Source organism: Ovis aries, chromosome 5, assembly GCF_016772045.2.
Source record: "Ovis aries strain OAR_USU_Benz2616 breed Rambouillet chromosome 5, ARS-UI_Ramb_v3.0, whole genome shotgun sequence".
In the NCBI taxonomy this organism is placed as follows: domain Eukaryota; kingdom Metazoa; phylum Chordata; class Mammalia; order Artiodactyla; family Bovidae; genus Ovis; species Ovis aries.
In genome coordinates, this window is record NC_056058.1 from 3761934 (window position 1) to 3780930 (window position 18997).

The 18997-nt window shown below is 46.2% G+C and overlaps 2 protein-coding genes and 1 non-coding gene across 4 annotated transcripts in view; 1 reads left to right on the plus strand and 2 right to left on the minus strand.

Moving 5' to 3' along the window:
* Nucleotides 1–17840, minus strand: part of MAU2 (MAU2 sister chromatid cohesion factor) — a 33715-nt gene extending 15875 nt beyond the window's left edge. For both annotated transcript variants that reach the window (XM_042249573.1, XM_015095742.3), the window contains exons 1-3: nucleotides 17547–17840; nucleotides 597–614; nucleotides 163–228 (exon numbers count right to left, since the gene is read on the minus strand). In XM_042249573.1, the coding sequence (XP_042105507.1) occupies nucleotides 163–228; nucleotides 597–614; nucleotides 17547–17822 (360 nt within the window). In that variant the 5' untranslated portion in view covers nucleotides 17823–17840. The remainder of the gene's footprint in view (nucleotides 1–162; nucleotides 229–596; nucleotides 615–17546) is intronic.
* On the minus strand, nucleotides 5092–5194 carry LOC114115061 (U6 spliceosomal RNA). The gene has a single exon (XR_003589564.1). It is a non-coding gene; the product is annotated as a U6 spliceosomal RNA (small nuclear RNA).
* Nucleotides 17841–18183: 343 nt separating the features above from the next.
* Nucleotides 18184–18997, plus strand: part of SUGP1 (SURP and G-patch domain containing 1) — a 32654-nt gene continuing 31840 nt past the window's right edge. Inside the window, exon 1 of the mRNA XM_015095743.3 lies at nucleotides 18184–18219. Within this exon, the coding sequence (XP_014951229.2) occupies nucleotides 18186–18219 (34 nt within the window). The 5' untranslated portion in view covers nucleotides 18184–18185. The remainder of the gene's footprint in view (nucleotides 18220–18997) is intronic.

Here is an 18997-nt window from a genome sequence, read left to right on the forward strand (position 1 = left end):
CAGGCCTCCCTGTCCATCACCAACTCCAGGTGTGGAAGACAGGAAAATTATGCAAAGTCTTAAAAGCCAGAAGGGAATCCACTCCTGTGACTCCCAATCTGCCCCTGCGCCTTCACTACAAGGAGAGGGGGTTTGCTTTCAGAGGCCTATATATGTTCTTACCTCTTGACAGTATAACTCGGACAGAAGACTCGCTGCTTCAAACTTAACATCTTCAAACTGTGGGATCTAGTGATGTCTTGTTAAGGAAGTAGAGACACTACAAAATGGTCAGTTTAAAAGGGCCACACTTCAGCATTCTGACGCTGCAGAGGCTGGCTGGATGGGCACATCCCCGTCCGCTCTAAAACCCCAAGTTCACGTATTCCCCTAGTAATCCCTGAGCTTGCTGCTGGCTGGTGTGGAGCTAGACGCTAGGGCATGAAGAGGAGCGGAGCACCCAGGAAGAAGCTGCTGGTCTGAAGGGATGCTCCAGGGAATCTGTGGGGCAAAGCCCAAACCCAAAGTGTGCGTTATAAGCAGAATTCAAGTTTATAACACATGTTTTTATTTAGAAGGAGCTTTCCTTAAAGGGAATAGTACCAAGGAAAGGATACTTGCTGTGATATCAACCACTGAAAGAGAAAGAAAAAAGAGTTAATTCTCAAACAGTTAAGCAGCTTTGCATGTGCCTAACTGGGTCCACTTGGGGGTTCACACGGGTTGTCCTGTCACCGAAGGCTGCAGGTGTTCAGTTAGGTGGGAAGATGGCCTGCTCAGCTTGAGAAGCGGGCTGGCTTCTCCTCTAACCCAGCAGCTGTGGTGTGTCTGGGGGAAGGGAACATATGCGTGCTCCCCTACTGGTGGGCTTCCTGTCTTTCCAGGCTCTGGAGTCAGAACTGGAGCCCCTCTCACTGGGGCAGCTAATCTTCAGAAGGGGAAGGAGCACAGAAAGGCCACCACATGCTACTTACTGCGGCACACCCACAGCAAATCACGGCACAAGAAATCAATTTAATACAATTAGAGAGTAGGGCTGAGGGTTAGTCTCTCCTGGGGAAAAGACATATAAAAGATGCTTGGAAATGAGCAAAGTTAGCCTCAGAGGGGAGGGAGGAGCACCACAGAAGGACGGGGGTGGGCAGCGATGATTCTGAGCTCTGAGCTCACCACCCCTGCGCGTGCGCATGCAGGTACGTGGTTCAGACGACAAGGCCCCGCGTGGGGATGACTGTGCCCTGGAGCTTCACGTTCCAGCAGGAGATGGTGCGGCCCCAGGGCAGTGCCCCACACCAGCACCACCACGACCACAGTCTCTGAGACCATCTGGGACACAAGCACACACCTGACGCAGCTCCTGCTGGCCCGCTCCTCCTGCACTCTCTCTCAGAGCTTTAGCGGCTGCTGGAAGGACGCAGAGGGAGGAGGAGGAGGGGACAGAGGAGACAGAGGCTCAAGGCCCACAGATCTGTTGCCTGACAGGGAGAAAGGCTGGTGAGGCCGGAGGGGCAGCCTTGGGGCTAGAGATGTCTCTGGGGCTGAGTGAGCAGTGGCCAGGGAAGTCACCCAAAAGGCTGGGGATGACTTAGCTGGTCTGGAGACCAGCCCCTCAAAGACACAGGTGGGCCAGGAGGGGGAGTTAATGGGAGCGGAGGAGAGGGACAGAGGAACTCAGAACACTGGAGAGTCACTGGGCTCCTGTCTGTCTCTGTCTCCCACACTCTCTCTCTCACACACCACATGTATATACAGCCCAGGCAAAAGGCACTGTGCAACCAGACTGAGTGTCCCCTCCCAAGGCAACAAGGCCTGGAGGAGCTCAGGGTCCCCAGAGAGACATGGGCAGTGCCTGCTGCCATGAGTGTGGCCCCAGAGTGAGGCTCCTGGGCTGGAGGCCATCTACAGAGACAGTGAGGACAGGCTCAGCTCCAGCCACGTGTGTGATGTCACAAAGCTGGTAAACACCGAAGCAGGGGCTTGCATTCTTCAGAAGCCACTCCTTCCCACTCAGCCTTCAGCAAGAGATGCTCACTCCTGAGGGCCACCAATTGGGAGGGACAACTGGAGGAAACTATGTGACTAAAAGCTGGGTTAGGGACATGCTAAGACCTGGTCCAACCTTGAGATTCTGAAGTTCCATGACTCAATCTCCACATGTAAAACCTGTCTTGGGCAAGGCCTTCATGCTCAAGGGGAGCCCTTTAGAGAGAGTACACGGCGGATAAAAACACACACGGGAAGCATTTGCCTTTCACTTGGAGCTCCGCGTGGCTTGCTCTGAACAACCCAGACGGGTAGCCAAGGCGGAGTGGGTAAACCCACCACGCACAGGAGTCTCCAAGTCAAATCTAGCCACACCTCAGGACCTGGCACAAAGCTGCCCGCACCAGAGTGTCACTGCCCCCCAACAGAGATGAAAAGGGCAACAAGACGAGGTGAAACTCCTCCAGTGGACTGAAGAAGCCTTCCTTTTGAGTCTGTGGTCCAGGGATGCTCTCCTTACCACACAAGTTCAGTTCAGTTCAGTTCATTCAGTCGTGTCCGACTCTTTGCAACCCCATGGACTGCAGCATGCCAGGCCTCTCTGTCCATCACCAACTCCTGGAGTTTACTCAAACTCATGTCCACTGAGTCGGTGATGCCATCCAACCATCTCATTCTCTGTCATACCCTTCTCCTCCTGCCCTCAATCTTTCCCAGCATCAGGGTCTTTTCAAGAGTCAACTCTTCACATGAGGTGGACAAAGTATTGGAGTTTCAGCCTCAGCATCAGTCCTTCCAATGAATATTCAGGACTGATTTCCTTTAGGATGGTCTGGTTGGATCTCCTTGCACTCTAAGGGATTCTCTAGAGTCTTCTCCAACACCACAGTTCAAAAGCATCAATTCTTTGGTGCTCAGCTTTCTTTTTAGTTCAACTCTTACATCCATACATGACTATCGGAAAAACCATAGCTTTGACTAGACAGACCTTTGTTGGCAAAGTAATGTCTCTGCTTTTTAATATGCTGTCTAGGTTAACAGCTTTTCTTCCAAGGAGCAAGTGTCTTTTAATTTCATGGCTGTAGTCACCATCTACAGTGATTTTGGAGCCCCCAAATATAAGTCTCTCACTGTTTCCCCCTCTATTTGCCATGAAGTGATGGGACTGGATGCCATGATCTTAGTTTTCTGAATGTTGAGTTTTAAGCCAACTTTTTCACTTTCCTCTTTCGCTTTCATTAGGGGGCTTTTTAGTTCCTCTTCACTTTCTGCCATAATGGTGGTGTCATCTGTGTATCTGAGGTTATTAATATTTCTCCCAGCAATCTTTATTCCAGCTTGTGCTTCATCCAGCCTGGCATTTTGCATGATGTATTATAAGCAGGGTGACAATACACAGCCTTGACGTACTCATTTTCCCATTTGGAACCAGTCTATTCCATATCCGGTTCTAACTGTTGCTTCTTGACCTGCATACAGATTTCTCAGGAGGCAGGTCAGGTGGTCTGGTATTCCCATCTCTTTAAGAATTTTCCACAATTTGTTATGATCCACACAAATGCTTTGGCATAGTCAATAAAGCAAAAGTAGATATCTTCCTGGAACTCTCTTGCCTTTTCAATGATCTAACGGATGTTGGCAGTTTTATCTCACCACACAAGGCATACTCCAAATCCAGAGGTGAGGAAAGCCCACAAGAAACTACGTCCACGGTGGGCACACTGAAAAGGGACACAGCCAGTTGCCGACAGCCAGAAGCCACTGCGCCCGCTTCTCCAGCGTCTTGGCCTGTGCTGCCGGGCCCAGGCCTACATGGGCCCATCAACTGTCATCTCATTTAGAGCTTTCGTGTGCTCAGCGTCTATTCAGTAGACACTCAGGCTGGACTCCACTGACAGCTCTCTTCTCCGAGCCAGATGTGACAGTGATCAGTTTCTCTCTCTGCCAGTTCTCTCTTTTCTGACCTAAGGCTTGGAGAAAGAGCATCACACCCCTCTGGGGCCTTGAGTGGCCACCAGGAGAGCCAGGAAGGTGTCCAAAGGCTTAAGACTCAAATCTTCTGGAAGGCCTTGTCTGTCAGCGTAAGAGGATGTCAGGAGTACTGCTCTAGGAGCCAGAGGATGAAGTCTGAGATGTGGGCCCCATGGGAGTCAGCCACACTCCAAGTCCTGGAGGAGATGGATCCCAGTGGTCCTTAGCATCCAATTCCCAGAGCCACAACCTGTCACTATCCTCCATGCACGCACTGTGGCCCTATCCCACACACACAGATGAGGGCCGCTACACAAAGCCCCATGATGTTCCTCCTCATGTGTCCCCAGTGCCAAAATAGGCTGGCACACGGGAGGTTCTCAGGAAAATTTGTTGCACAAATGATGACTTTCTCTAGCATCACCAGGAAATGAGGGTTTCCTTCTGTACAAAAAGCCACAGAATTGAGGCTTACACCTTATAAACACAAAATTTTAATTACTAAATGGCATCAAGACATCTCGGCCTCAAACATCACTGCTTCTTGCTCAGGCATCAGTGACACCTTGAGCTGTCCCCATGAGATGACCCATTCCTGAAGCTACAGGACAGCTCCACGTCAAGGTGAGCCAGTCACTTCCTAAGGCCTGCCAGTCAGAAGTCAATCAATTCACTCTGCTTTTGTGTCTTTTTAAACCTTGCAACACACATCCATAATCAGAAACCTATAGACAAATATGTCCATCTCACAAACAAAAGTAGGTAGGATACCTTACCCACGGTTGCTACCTCATCATATGTTTTACTTTGTAACATTAAAATATAGTTTTTATGTCTTCTCCCTTGTCATGGGAAAGCAGCCAAAGTTAAGAGCCCCTTTCACTGCCAGGCAACCTGCAGGCATGAGGCAGAGAGGTGAATGATCCCACCAGATGCCTCTGGGGTCACCTCAGGGTTCTCAGGGAAAGCAAGGGTCACCATAGGGCCAGCATGCACCCTGAGGGGTGGAAGGGCTGGGATCAGCACACCTCTTATTCCTTAGAACATTCACTTCAGAGTTGAGAGTGGGTTTTTTTGCTTGTTGTTTTCTTTTAAAATTTCTGAGCACCTAAGTTTATTAGAAGGGATTACGCATGCAAATAACAGAATTTGCCCCCCCCAAACATGGAATGGTTCATGAATTTGGCATCCTTGCACAAGGGTCATGCTAATATTCTCTGTATCATTCTAATTTTAGTACAGGTGCTGCTGAAGAGAGAAAAAAGCTGAGTGTTTTAAGGCCTCTTATACCTCTTATACCTTGGAACCAAGGTAACTTAAAAAAAAAATTTTAATCACCAAAATGGGTAGAAAAAGTTACCAACTGCAATTCCTCTGGGACAGAAGCACGGCATTTAGGAGCCAGCCTTGCCTCTCCGCGTACGACCATGGCTACACGCAGCCCAGTCAGCGCTGTCATCAGTGAGCTGGAAGTGGTCTCGCCCTTGTGCATTTGGTGAGGATCCAAAGAGACGGCGCTCCAAGAAGCAAGAACACTGGGCCTGGCACGTGGCAGGCACCAACAATGCTATAGTTCCTAGGCGGAACAAGAAGCAGAGGCTACCGGGGAAGCAGGGGTCAAGTTGCTAGAACCATGAAGTGATGGTTCCTAAATACATTTCACACTCTAAAGTCAGAGGAGACCCAGAGAATGCGCAGAAAAAATGGAAATGCAAACAGCAAGAGGCACAGATATTCTTCTGTGGAAATGCTCAACACTAAGTCATACAAACGCGGCTTCTGCACCGAGTTCTGCTGCTGACTGATGTGGCGTGGAATTTACCAGGGCACGGTCATGACCCTGAGCCGAGGTCCGCAACCTTCAGGACCTACTGCCTGATGATCTGAGGCGCAGCTACTGTAATAATAATGCAAATGAAGTGCACAATAAACGTAATGTGTCTGAATCATCCCCAAACCATCCCCCTCTCCTACCCCAGTCCATGGGGAAACTCTGCCACGAAACTGGTTCCTGGTGCCAAAAAGGCTGAGGACCGCTGTCCTAAAGGATGAAAGATTTGCTTCTGCTGTGCCTGATGATGAAAGGCCCAGAAGTGAGCCCTTTAGGGCCTTCAGGGAAAAAAAAGGAAGCTTTTAGTCACTTGCCGGGACGGTAGCTATAGACTCTCTGGCTAAACCTGGAAGCAGAATGGAGGAGTGTCTGACGGGCACAATTTGGAGCAGCTTTCTAAGTCAAACAACCGCTAAAAAGTAGCCCCACTGAAAATACACAGAGAAACCAAACTGGCATTGACAGAGATACTGCAGTTAGAAAGGCACGTCGTCCAAAGGGTGACTGCCTGGATCACAGCAAACAACAGAAACCCATTCCAGAGAAGAGGCGTTTACTCCTCTGCAGCTTTCAAATCAGGAAAGTATAAGGATGATGATGCATGTTCCACGTCAAGAGATAAAAAGTAATATAATCAAAAGTAAGAAAGTTAAGGGGGAAATAGACACACATCTAAATACAGAAATGTAGATTCTCAATTCCACAGTGGAAGCCCAAATGACTGAAACAGAACTGTCTACAAGTGGCACTGTCTGCTTGAAAAACAGTGAATGTAAGACAAGAGAAGACTGAAAATTCACAGAGGAAGAGGTGTGCAGCAAGAGGAAAGATAAGAAGGCAAAAATGAAAAAGCACGAAATCTGACAGAATCTGCAGAAATGACTTCATCGATTATCTAGGCAAGAGATTTCTGGGTAAAGCAACATCCCTTATAATCATGAACAATTTAGTTAAGTCCCAGGGGAGTCAGGAATTCTGTTGATACACCCACATCACTGCCATATCATAATCAAAACGGGAAGGCTCTCAGGTGAAGTGTCCTGTTGTGTACCCTAATAGTTACGGTCTGCTGAGCAGGTCCAGGGACTGAGACAGCCAGCAGGTTATCCAAAGCCCTGTAGAGGCAGGTACCCCTGAGAAACCAATGGCTGCAATTTGGATGAAGTTGCAAAGGATAGAGTGAAACACCCTCCACGCCTCGGAACTCTTAACCAACGAACTGATGAAACATATGGGTGAGTTTATTACACATTCCTTTTGGAAAGCTTACACACACAGTGGAGGAGACAGAAATAATGATCGAAACATATACACACACACACACAAACAAGGTTAGTCTCTTATACGGAAAGCAAAAGATGATAAAATAATAGATAAGAAAGATAAATGTGGTACCAAGTTCAGTGATCAATTAAAATTTTTATCTATAATACACATATGATTCTTTGCCTGGTAAACAATGAAAAGAAAGAAAAAAAGTGGACAGCTTCCTGATTTGGAAAAAATGCACAATTAGAAAGAATGAAGTTTAGAGAAAGCATGCTTGCAATGTGATGTGAAGGGAGATCAGAAGCAACCACAGAGGGCCTCCCCGACGGCTCCTGCGAAGGGTCTGCCTGCCAGCGCAGGAGACATGGGCTCGATCCGGGTCGGGGATGACCCCATATGCCTCAGGCACAGCTAAGCCCCTTTGCCACAACTATTGAGCCCGTGCTCGAGAGCCTGGGAACCTCAGCTACTGAGCCCACACACCCTAGAGCCTGTGCTCCGTAGAAAGAGAGGCCACAGCAATGAGAAGCCCACACACTGCAACAGACAGTAGCTCCCACTCTCTGCAACTAGAAAAAAGGCCCACACAGCAATGGAGACCCAGCACAGCCAAAAATAAGTAAATAAAACTGTAAACACCCCCCCTCCCAACACACACACACAGAAAGGGAACAGTACAGAGAATGGCATTTTACCTGAAACCTGGACAAGCTTTCAGCTGGGGATGCCCCTGACAGAGAAAGGGATTTATTTCCAAGTATGATGACAGTGAGCCACAGAAGTCACATTATGGCTCTGTGGAAGACCCTATAAGATTTAGGGTTCTATAAAGTCAAGGGAAAACTCTCCACAAGGGTAAGAATTTAAATTACAGGTCCAAAAGCAAAGCAGCCAGAAAGAAGCAACCTAAGGCATGGTTCCTTCCCCTCAATAGCACTGAGTGGGCAAAAATATGATAAGGATGATATATACAGTAACTATGAACCACTGCTAGAAACAGGCTGAATGGAAAGAAGTAAAGCTGTCACTGTTTGCACATGACATGATACAATATACAGAAAATCCTGGAGATGCCATCAAAAAATATCAGAACTAAGAAATGAATTCAGTAAAGTTGCAGGATACAAAATGAACATACAGAAATACATTGTGTTCCTATACATTAAATAATGATCAGAAAAAGAAATTAAGAATACAATACCACTTACAGTTGTATCAAAAAGAATAAAATAGCTATGAATAAATCTAAACAAGGAAGTAAAAGACTTGCACGTTGAAAACTCTAAGACATTCAGTGAAAGAAACTGAAGACTACAGAAATGGATGGAAACTACACTGTGCTCGTGAACTGGGAGAACTGGTATTGTTAAATGAGCATACGGCCCAGTCAATCTGCAGAGTCAATGCAATCCCTCTCAAAATACCAGCGGCACTTTCCACAGAGCTACAACACATCATCCTAAAAGCTGTATGGGGCCTTCTCCGGTGGCTCAGAGGTAAAGAATGTGCCTGCTAATGCAGGAGACAAAGGTTCAATCCCTGGTCCAGGAAGATCCCACATGCCTTGAAATAACTAAGCACGTGTGCCACAACTACTGAACCTGTGTTCTAGAGCGTGGAAGCTGCAACTATTGGGTTCATGTGCTGCAACTACGGAAGCCTACATGCCTTACAGTCTGCGCTCTGCAACAAGAGAAGCCACCGCAGCAAGGAGCCCATGGACCACAACTAGAGAATAGCAGCCCCATCTCTCCACAACCAGAGAAAAGCCCACACAGCAATGAAGATCCAGCTCAGCCAAAAATGATTTATTTTTAATTGTATGAAAACACAAAGGACCCCGAAGAGCCAAAGTAATCTTGAGAGAACAACACAGCTGGAGGTATCATGCACCATGATTTCAAATTATACCACAAACCTACAATAATAACCAGTATCCACACAAAAACAGATTCATAGGTCAATGGAAGAGAAGAGACAAGCCAGAAATAAACCCACACTTACACAGCCAATTAACCTATGAGAAAAGAGGGAAGAATAGAAACTGGCGAGAAAAGACAGTTACTTCTATACATGGTGTTAAGAAAACTGGACAGCCATAAGAAAAAGAATTAAACTGGACTACTTTCTCACTCTACATTAAAAAATAAACTCAAAATGAATGAAAGATTTAAATTTAAGACCTGAAACCATACAGTTTTAGAAGAAAACACAGGCAGTATACTCTCTGTTATGTTTCCTCGGGCAAGGGAAAAAGAAGGAAAAATAAACAAATGGGACCCAGTTCAGTTGTTTAGTTGCGTCTGACTCTTTGCAACCCCATGGACTGCAGCATGCCAGGCTTCCCTTCCATCACCAACTCCCGGAGACTGCTCAAACTCATGTCCATCAAATCAGTGATGACATCCAACCATCTCATCTTCTGTCGTCCCCTTCTCCTCCTACCTTCAATCTTTCCCAACATCAGGGTCTTTTCCAGTGAGTCAGTTCTTTGGATCAGGTGGCCAAAGTATTGGAGCTTCAGCATCAGTCCTTTCAATGAATATCCAGGACTGATTTCCTTTAGGATTGACTGGTTGGATCTCCTTGCAGTCCAACGGATTCTCAAGAGTCTTCTCCAACACCACAGGTCAAAAGCATCAATTCTTTGGCACTCAGTTTTCTTCACAGTCCAACTCTCACATCCATACATGAATACAGGAAAAACCATAGCTTTGACTAGATGGACCTTTGTTGGCAAAGTAATCTCTCTGCTTTTTAATATGCTGTCTAGGTTGGTCATAGCTTTTCTTCCAAGGAGCAAGCATCTTTTAATTTCATGGCTGTAGTTACCATCTGCAATGATTTTGGAACCCCCCAAAATAAAGTCACTCACTGTTTCCACTGTTTCCCCATCTATTTGCCATGAAGTGATGGGACTGGATGCCATGATCTTAGTTTTTTGAATGTTGAGTTTTAAGCCAACTTTTTCACTTCTCTCTCTCGCTTTCATTAAGAGGCTCTTTAGTTCTTCTTTGCTTTCTGCCACAAGAGTGGTGTCATCTGTGTATCTGAGGTTATTGATATTTCTCCTGGCAATCTTGATTCCAGCTTGTGCTTCATCCAGCCCGGCATTCTGCATGATGTACTCTGCATATAAGTTAAATAAGCAGGGTGACAATCTACAGCCTTGACATACTCCTTTCCCTATTTGGAACCAGTCTGTTATTCCATATCCAGTTCTAACTGTTGCTTCTTGACCTGCATACAGATTTCTCAGGAGGCAGGTCAGGTGGTCTGGTATTCCCATCTCTTTAAGAATTTTTCCACAGTTTGTGGAACTATACCAAATGGGACTACACCAAACTAAAAAGCTATTTTTACATTGCAAAGGAAAAATGTTAACAAAACAAAAAGGCACCTTACTGAATGGGAGAAGATACAGTTGTCCTCAGGGGATTGATTCCAGGAGTCCTTGAGGATATCAAAATCCATAGATCCTCAAGCCCTTATATATTTTTATTTTTAAAGTATAGTTGACTTATAATGTTGTGCTAGTTTCTGATACACATCAAAATGATTCAGCTTAACATATATCATTTTTTTCCTATTGTTTTCCATTATGGCTTATTACAGGGTATTGAATATAGCTCCCTGTGCTATACAGTAGGGACTTGTTGGTTATCTATTTCATATATAGTACTTGGTATCTGATAATCCCAAACTCCTAATTTACCTTTCTCCTACCCCTATCCCTCCTTGGTAACTGTAACATTGTTTTCTTTGTGAGTCTGTTTCTATTTGAAAGAAGTCCATTTGTACCATATTTTAGTTCCTACATATAAGTGATCTCACATGATATTTGTCTTTGCCTGACTTACTTCACTTGGTATGAGTATGATAATCTCTAGGTTTAGCCATATTGCTGCAGATGGTACGCTTTCATTCCTTTTTATGGTTGACTGGTACTCCATTATATACACATACACTACATCTTCTTCATCCATTCGTCTATCAATGGACATTTAGGATGCTCCCATGTCTTGGCTATTATAGACAGTGCTGCTGTGAACATTCTGGCACATGTATTTCCTTGAAGGAGTGTCTGTCTTTTCCGGATATATGCCCCAGAGTGGGACTCCTGGAGCACATGACAACTCAGTCTCAAGGAGCCTCCATACTGTTCCCCACAGTGGCTGCTCCAGTCTACATTCCCAGCAACAATGTAGCAGGATTTCCGTTTCTCAACACACTCCCTAGCATTTACTATTCATAGACTTTACAGAGAATTAGTCATAGATTTTTTTGATGATTGTCTTTCTGACTGATGTGAGGTGATACCTCACTGAAGTTTTGATTTGCATTTCTCTAATAACTAGCAATGTTGAGCAACTTCCCATGTGCCTAGAAGCCATCTGTGTATCTTCTTTGGAGAAATGTCTAGATTCAAGCTCTTTATATGAAATGGCATATTCAGTTCAGTTGCTTAGTCATGTGCAACTCTTTGCGACCCCATGAATCACAGCACGCCAGGCCTCCCTGTCCATCACCATCTCCCGGAGTTCACTCACGTCCATCGAGTCAGTGATGCCATCCAGCCATCTCATCCTCTGTCGTCCCCTTCTCCTCCTGCCCCCAATCCCTCCCAGCATCAGAGTCTTTTCCAATGAGTCAACTCTTCACATGAGGCGGCCAAAGTACTGGAGTTTCAGCTTCAGCATCATTCCCTCCAAAGAAATCCCAGGGCTGATCTCCTTCAGAATGGACTGGTTGGATCTCCTTGCAGTCCAAGGGACTCTCAAGAGTCTTCTCCAACACCACAGTTCAAAAGCATCGATTCTTCGGCGCTCAGCTTTCTTCACAGTCCAACTCTCACATCCATACATGACCACTGGAAAAACCATAGCCTTGACTAGACGGACCTTTGCTGGCAAAGTAATGTCTCTGCTTTTCAATATGCTATCTAGCTTGGTCATAACTTTTTTTCTAAGGAGTAAGCGTCTTTTAATGTCATGGCTGCAGTCACCATCTGCAGTGATTTTGGAGCCCCCCAAAATAAAGTCTGACACTGTTTCCTCATCTATTTCCCATCAAGTGATGGGACCAGATGCCATGATCTTTGTTTTCTGAATGTTGAGCTTTAAGCCAACTTTTTCACTCTCCTCTTTCACTTTCATCAAGAGGCTTTTTAGTTCCCCTTCATTTTCTGCCATAAGGGTGGTGTCATCTGCATATCTGAGGTTATGGATATTTCTCCCGGCAATCTTGATTCCAGCTTGTGTTTCTTCCAGCCCAGCGTTTCTCATGATGTACTCTGCATACAAGTTAAATAAGCAGGGTGACAATATACAGCCTTGACGCACTCCTTTTCCTATTTGGAACCAGTCTGTTATTCCATGTCCAATTCTAACTGTTGCTTTGGTTGGTGCAAAAGTAATGATATTTTTGCATTGCTGAAATTTGCCATTTGATATTGGAATATATTCTAAATAAATGTACTTATGTTATACATCATTTTAATGCAAATTTGCACTTTTTTCTTTTGCTAACGACATTACTTGTTTATTTTATATCTATTTTAAACTATGTAAATGGTTGACCAAAAGCAATTTCAACCAATTTTCTTATTTGAGTTCAAAATAGGTCATAAGGCAGTGGAGAGAACTCGCAACATCAACAATGCATTTGGCCTAGGAGCTAGCTACTAATGAATGCACAGTGCAGTGGGGTTCAGGAAGTTTTGCAAAGGAGACGAGAGCCTTAAAGATGAGAAGAGTAGTGGCCAGCCATCGGAAGTTGACAATGACAATTGACAGCCATCATCAAAGCTGATCCTCTTATGGCTATACAAGAACTCAACGTCAACCATTCTGTGGTCATTTGGCATTTGAAGCAAATTGGAAGGGTGAAAAAGCTCAGTAAATGAGTGCCTCATGAGCTGACCAGAAATTTTAAAAAAAACTCATTTTGAAGTGTTGTCTTCTCTTATCCTATGCAACAACAAACCATTTCTCAATCGGATTATGACATGCGATGAAAAGTAGATTGTATATGACAACCAGCAATGACAAGCTCAGTGGCTAGACTGAGAAAAAGTACTCCCCAAAGCCAAACTGGCACCAAAAAACGGTCATGGTCACTGTTTTGGTGGTCTGCTGCCCGTCTGATCCACCACAGCTTCATGGATCCCACCAAAACCATTACATCTCTGAGAAGCATGCTCAACAAATCGATGAGATGCACTGAAAACTGCAGCTGGCACTGGTCAACAGAAAGGGCTTCTATTAGAAAAAGACAGGTCAACAGACATTCTCCACGGCAACACCCAGCTGCATGTTGCACAACCAGTGCTTCGAAAGTTCAGCAGCCGGGCTAGGAAGTTTTGCCTCATCCACCATATTCACCGTTTTCAACCCACTGCCACTTCTTCAAGCATCTCAACAACTTTTTGCACGGAAAATGCTTCCACAACCAGCAGGAGGCAGAATATGTTTTTGAAGAGTTTGTCAAATCTCGAAGCATGGATTTTTATACTGTAGGAATAAACAAACTGATTTTTTGTTGGCAAAAATGTGTTGATTGTAGTGGTTTCTATTTTGATTAATAAAAATGTGTTTGAGCCTAGATATAATGATTCAAAATTCACGGTCCAAAACCATAATTACATTTGCATCAACCTAATTCACACACTGAATATAATCAGCCCTATATCCTTGGTTGGTTGAATCCAAGGATGTGAAACCCACTGATATGGAAGGTCAACTGTATTTGCAAATGATATATCCAGTAAGAGGTTAATATCCAAAATACACAAAAACCTTCTTACAATTGAACACCAAAAAAACAAACAATCCAATTAAAAAATGGATGAAGGACTTAAAAGAGACATTTTCCCAAAGAATACATACAGGTGGCCATGAAAAGATGAATAGACACATGAAAAGATAGTAATTATCAGGGAAATGCAAATCAAAAATCATAGTGAGATACCACCTCACACCTGTCAGAATGGCTAACATCAAAAAGACAACAAATAACAAGTGCTGGTCAGAATGTGGAGAAAAGGGGACCCTTGGGCACTGTTGGTAGGACTGTTAATTCGTGCAGCCACTATGGAAAACAGTAAGGAAGTTCCTAAAAAAATAAATAGAATTACCACAGGATTCAGCAGTTTTACTTTTTGGGTATTTACCTGATAAGAGCAAAAACACTCAAAAATAAACATGCACACCATTGTTCCCTGCAGCATTATCTATTAATACAACAGGTAAGATATGGAAGCAACCTAAGCGTCCACTGATGGATAAAAACAATAAGGTATACACATACAAGGTAATATTGGGGGCTTCCCTGGTGGCTCAGACAGTAAAAACCTGCCTGCAATGCATGAAACTCAGGTTCAATGCCTGGGTTAGGAAGATCCTCTGGAGAAGGGAATGGCTACCATACAAAGTAATATCAATCAGCCATTAATATAATGAAATCTTGGATTTCCCTGGTGGCCCAGTGGCTAAGAATCCGTCTGCCAATGCAAGGGACATGGGTTCAATCCCTGGTCTGTGAAGATTCCACATGCCATGGGCAACTAAGCCCATGTGCCACAAATGAAGCCTGCATGTCTTAGAGCCCATGTTCTGCAGCAAGATAAGTCACAGCAATTAGAGGCCCATGCACCAAAGCTAAGGAGTAGCCCCTGCTTGCCACAACTAGAGAAAGCCTGCTAGCAGCAACAAAGACCCAACACAGACAATAAATAAATAATTCTTTTAAAGGTCCACATCAAATAAAAAAAACCTTTAAAAGAAAATATGAAATCTTGCCACTTGTGACAACATAAATGGATTTAGAAAGTATTATGCTAAGTCAAATCAGCCAGACAAAGAAAAATAAATACTGCATGATCTCATTTATACGTGGAATCTAAAAAACAAAACAAAAACATACTAATACATACAGAGAATAAACAAGGGTTGCCAAATGGGCAAAATAGCTGGTAGTGGTTAAGAAGCACAAATCTCCAGTTATGAAACAAGCAACCCAATGGAGATGTAATGCACAGCATAAAGAATATGCTCCATGTAATACTGTAGTAACTGTATGAGGTCAGATGGTTCCTAAACTTATTATGGTGATCATTCCACAATGCATGCAAATGTCAAAGCTCTACATACTATCCCTGAAACTAACACAATACAGTAAGCCACCTACAAACGAAACCTTCAAGTTGCGACCTTCCAAAGATGTGATTGTGTGTTCCTGTGTCCACTCTCAGAAGCTAGCTCACCTGTCTGGCGTACTCTATCACGTGAGTACACCGTCTACAAGTGGTTGCGCTCCTGTGCACTTTACTGTACAGCAGTGTACAGAGTACAGTCTCTCTATTTCAAGCCCAGGATGCTCAGAAGCAAGTACAAAAGCAGGGGTGACGCCGGTGGCACTGCTGCCAGGCCCTGTACGCCAGCTGTTGTACTGCGCCACTCTACTTTTCAAAGTACTGTACTGTAAGATTAAAACTAGTTTTTGTGTGTGTCTGTTTATGTATTATTGTATAGTATTTGTACTATAAGCCTGTTAGTACAGTACTATAAGCCTGTTAGTACAGTACTATAAGCCTGTTAGTACAGTACTATACAGTCGATTGTGTTAATTGGGTGCCTAGGCTAACTTTGTTGGACTTAGAATAAACTGGACTTGTGAATGTGCTCTTAGAACGGAACTCATTTGTATGTAGGGGATTTATTGTATTGTTATGTCAACTACATTTCAACTGGGAATTCCTCAGTGCATTCACTGATTTGTGGCCCGGGTTCAATCCCCAGTTGGGAAACTAAGATCCTACAAGCTGCACAGCATGGCCAAACAAAATTTTTTAAAACCCCATAATATTTCAATTAAAAAAAGAAAAAAAATAATAACAGGCTGAATGGCCTGGAGACCAGACAAAGGAGGTGGCAAGATTTGTTGTTAACTGAGAGAAGGGACAGCTTTATAACTAGCATCCTATTGAAGGCCCTGGGCTGCCAGGCCTGGGCAGTCACAGCCTCCACCCTTCATACACCCAACAAAGCCTGACACTTCATTTGCTCTCGGCCTCTTTGCTGTCTAGGAGAAACCCTGATATCAACTAGTCATCGACAACTGGGGTACTTCAAGGGATTGACATGAAACCTGGAGCAGTTCTCAAGGCTTGCCTCCTCCACCTCATTCAGGCCTCTGTTCAAACGTCACTCCCACAAATAGAGACTCCCTGATTACCTTTGCCAAAAATAGCTCCCTGTCAACTCCAACCTTCACCCTGGTCCACATGTTTAATGGTTCTTCGATCACTGCCTAATCTTTTATGACATATTCATTGTTTGTCTCCCTCACAGAAACACAAGCTTATGCGGGCAGGGGGACTGTTTTATTATTCACTGCTGACCCGAGGCACCTAGAACAGGGCTTGGTACCCAGTGTGAGCTGATTAAATACCTGCTGAATGCACGGAAGAAACAAACTTCACAAAAATGACGACTTAATGTCGTGGCATCCACCCTGGTGGTCTTGAGCTTACCTGTGAGACCAGTTCTGTTAATAACTTGCTGTGTGGCTTTGGGCAAATCACTTCACCTCTCAGGGACCATACTGCCTCACTCCTTACGCAAGGAAGTGGCTCAAGCAAGGACAAAAGCCCCTTCCAACTCTACAGTCTGCAAAACACAGATCTGATTATCTGCCCCAAGGCAACTTGTTACTAGCCACAGGTGAATTCAGATTTACCTCGGATCAAGACATTTTTTACATGGTCGTTGATTCTACTCAAGAAGTCTCTCCTCTAAGCTGAATAAAGCTGAGTAAATGGCAAATGGAAACACTGTCAGGAGCACAGTATTGCCCTGAAAGGAACAACTCCACAGCCCCAGAGGGCAGAGGGACGGCCACTTTCTCACATTCTTCGGGGCACCAAGACCACAAGGCATCGTGGGAAGATGGGGCCTGCCCTCTGAAGGGGATGGACCAGCGGATGGTGGAGGAAGAGAAGTCACAGGTGGTTGTGGAGAAAGCAGGAGTCCTGAGCCCTGGAATCCAAACCCTGCAACCCTCAGCTCTGCCTTTTTCAAGACGTCAAACCGTCTCTAGAGTCTGCCTCCCGCCTATGACTCCCCTCATCACTGATGGGGGCACAGTATCTTCCGTCTGGAAGTCCTCAGACGTCCATGTCCTGGGCGAGACCTTCCTAGATTTCCTCGGAAGCCAAATTCCAGATTCTCAAAGGATGCCTGGACTGTTGTTACCTGGGGTTACCTGGACCCTCCCCTATCCCGAGTCCTAGGCCTCTGCTGTCACCGGAGATACCCAGTAAGGTACGAGGCGGGGCCCTCGGATCCCCAGAGAGGCTAACAGCTTTGGGGGTCTTGCTGCTCGTGCGGAAGTCACGCCCCAGTTTCCAGAGGAGCGGCCCGTCGGCGGCTCCCGCCCGCCAGGGTCGCGGCCCGTCAGCTCAAGCCCGGAAAGGAACCCGCGCCTCCTCCCTCGCGGCCCAGCCCACGCTCACCGCCTTCTCCAGGTGGCTGCGCGCCTGCTCGCTGTTCTTGGTGTGGTGGTAGAGCACCGAGCCGAGCTGCAGATGTGTTCGGGCCTCAATGCGCTGAGGCGGCTTGAAGGGGAACACGGCCTGCAAGCAGTGCACGCACAGGCGGATCTTGGGCGGGCTGGAAGTGCGGAAGTGCTCGGCAAAGCCCAAGAGCGCTAGGTACCACGACTCAGCCGCCTCGGCCTGCGCTGCTTGGGCCGCCGCAGCCTGAGCAGCCGCCGCAGCCTGAGCCGCCATTTTAGCCTGCACAACAACAAGCCGCCGCCACAGGGAGGCGGAAACAGGCGCGTGGGGCGGGCCCGGAGCTCCTCGCCTTTCTCGCGAGAGCTGCTGCACAAAGCATCCTGGAATATGTAGTTTGTGTTTGAAGTGGCTGCGGCTTCGGGAAGGTCTGAGAAAAGGCGACATTCTCTGGTCCGCGTAACTGAGACCAGAGATTGCCGATGGCCTGAGGTTTGCGTTCCTGGGGAGAAGACCCCAGATGTCCAAGTAATGGTAGGTCTTGGCTTGCCGGGACGGACTACATCTCCCATCATGCCACGCGCACTATAACAGGCCCCCCCCTCCTCCTCCGGTGGCGCCGGAGCATTGTGGGATTGGATGAGTCTCAAGATGGACAACCGGGATGTTGCAGGTAACAGCCCCCGCCTACCCTCAAGCGTCCGCCTGGGTCCTCAGGCTACGCGTCTTTGCTTCGCTATCCCGTCGGGCCTACCTCAACCCGTTGGCCCTTAGCCTCAGCCTCCGGGCGTCTGGAAGAGGCGGCTTTTGCACCACCCCAGTCTCCTGGGACCCCCACCGAGACCCAGTTATCCTCCCCGCCCCCACTGCTGGTTTGGTGAGGACGCCAGGCTTTCCTCAAAGGCCCCCACGGTTATCTGCCCGGCGCCTGCTTTCCGAGCTGACCGCCTTAAGGGCTGCTCCAAGCTCCGCTCCCCGAGCCAGCGGCAACCTTCGACTCTTCTGCGCCCCTCTCTTCTACTAAGCTCCTTCCTCGCCTCTATCCCACTTTCTGGAAAAGCTGCTTTTCCGAACTGCACTCTGATTCCCTGTACACATTTTCCTGGGTCTTTAGAGCCCCCCTTTTACCATAAACCTTGCCTCTCCCTCTCTCCCAGTTCTGGCGCCCCGAGACTGGGATGCATTCAACAAATGTGCTAGGCACAGTGTTAGTTGTCGAGGATACAGTGGTATCCAAAATGGGGTCGTGTCTTACTGAAGGTTACTTTCACCAAGGCATCATACAATGCACAAAGAGGAAATATTTACAGAGAGTTAGTTATAGTGACTTGAGAGAGCGGAAATGCAGGCTGCTGAGATTGAGTGGTCACGGAAGGCCTTTTTGAGCAGAAGACATTTGAGATGAGAAGGTGCCAGCTATTGGAAGGCAGAGCCTTCCATGGAGAGAGGGA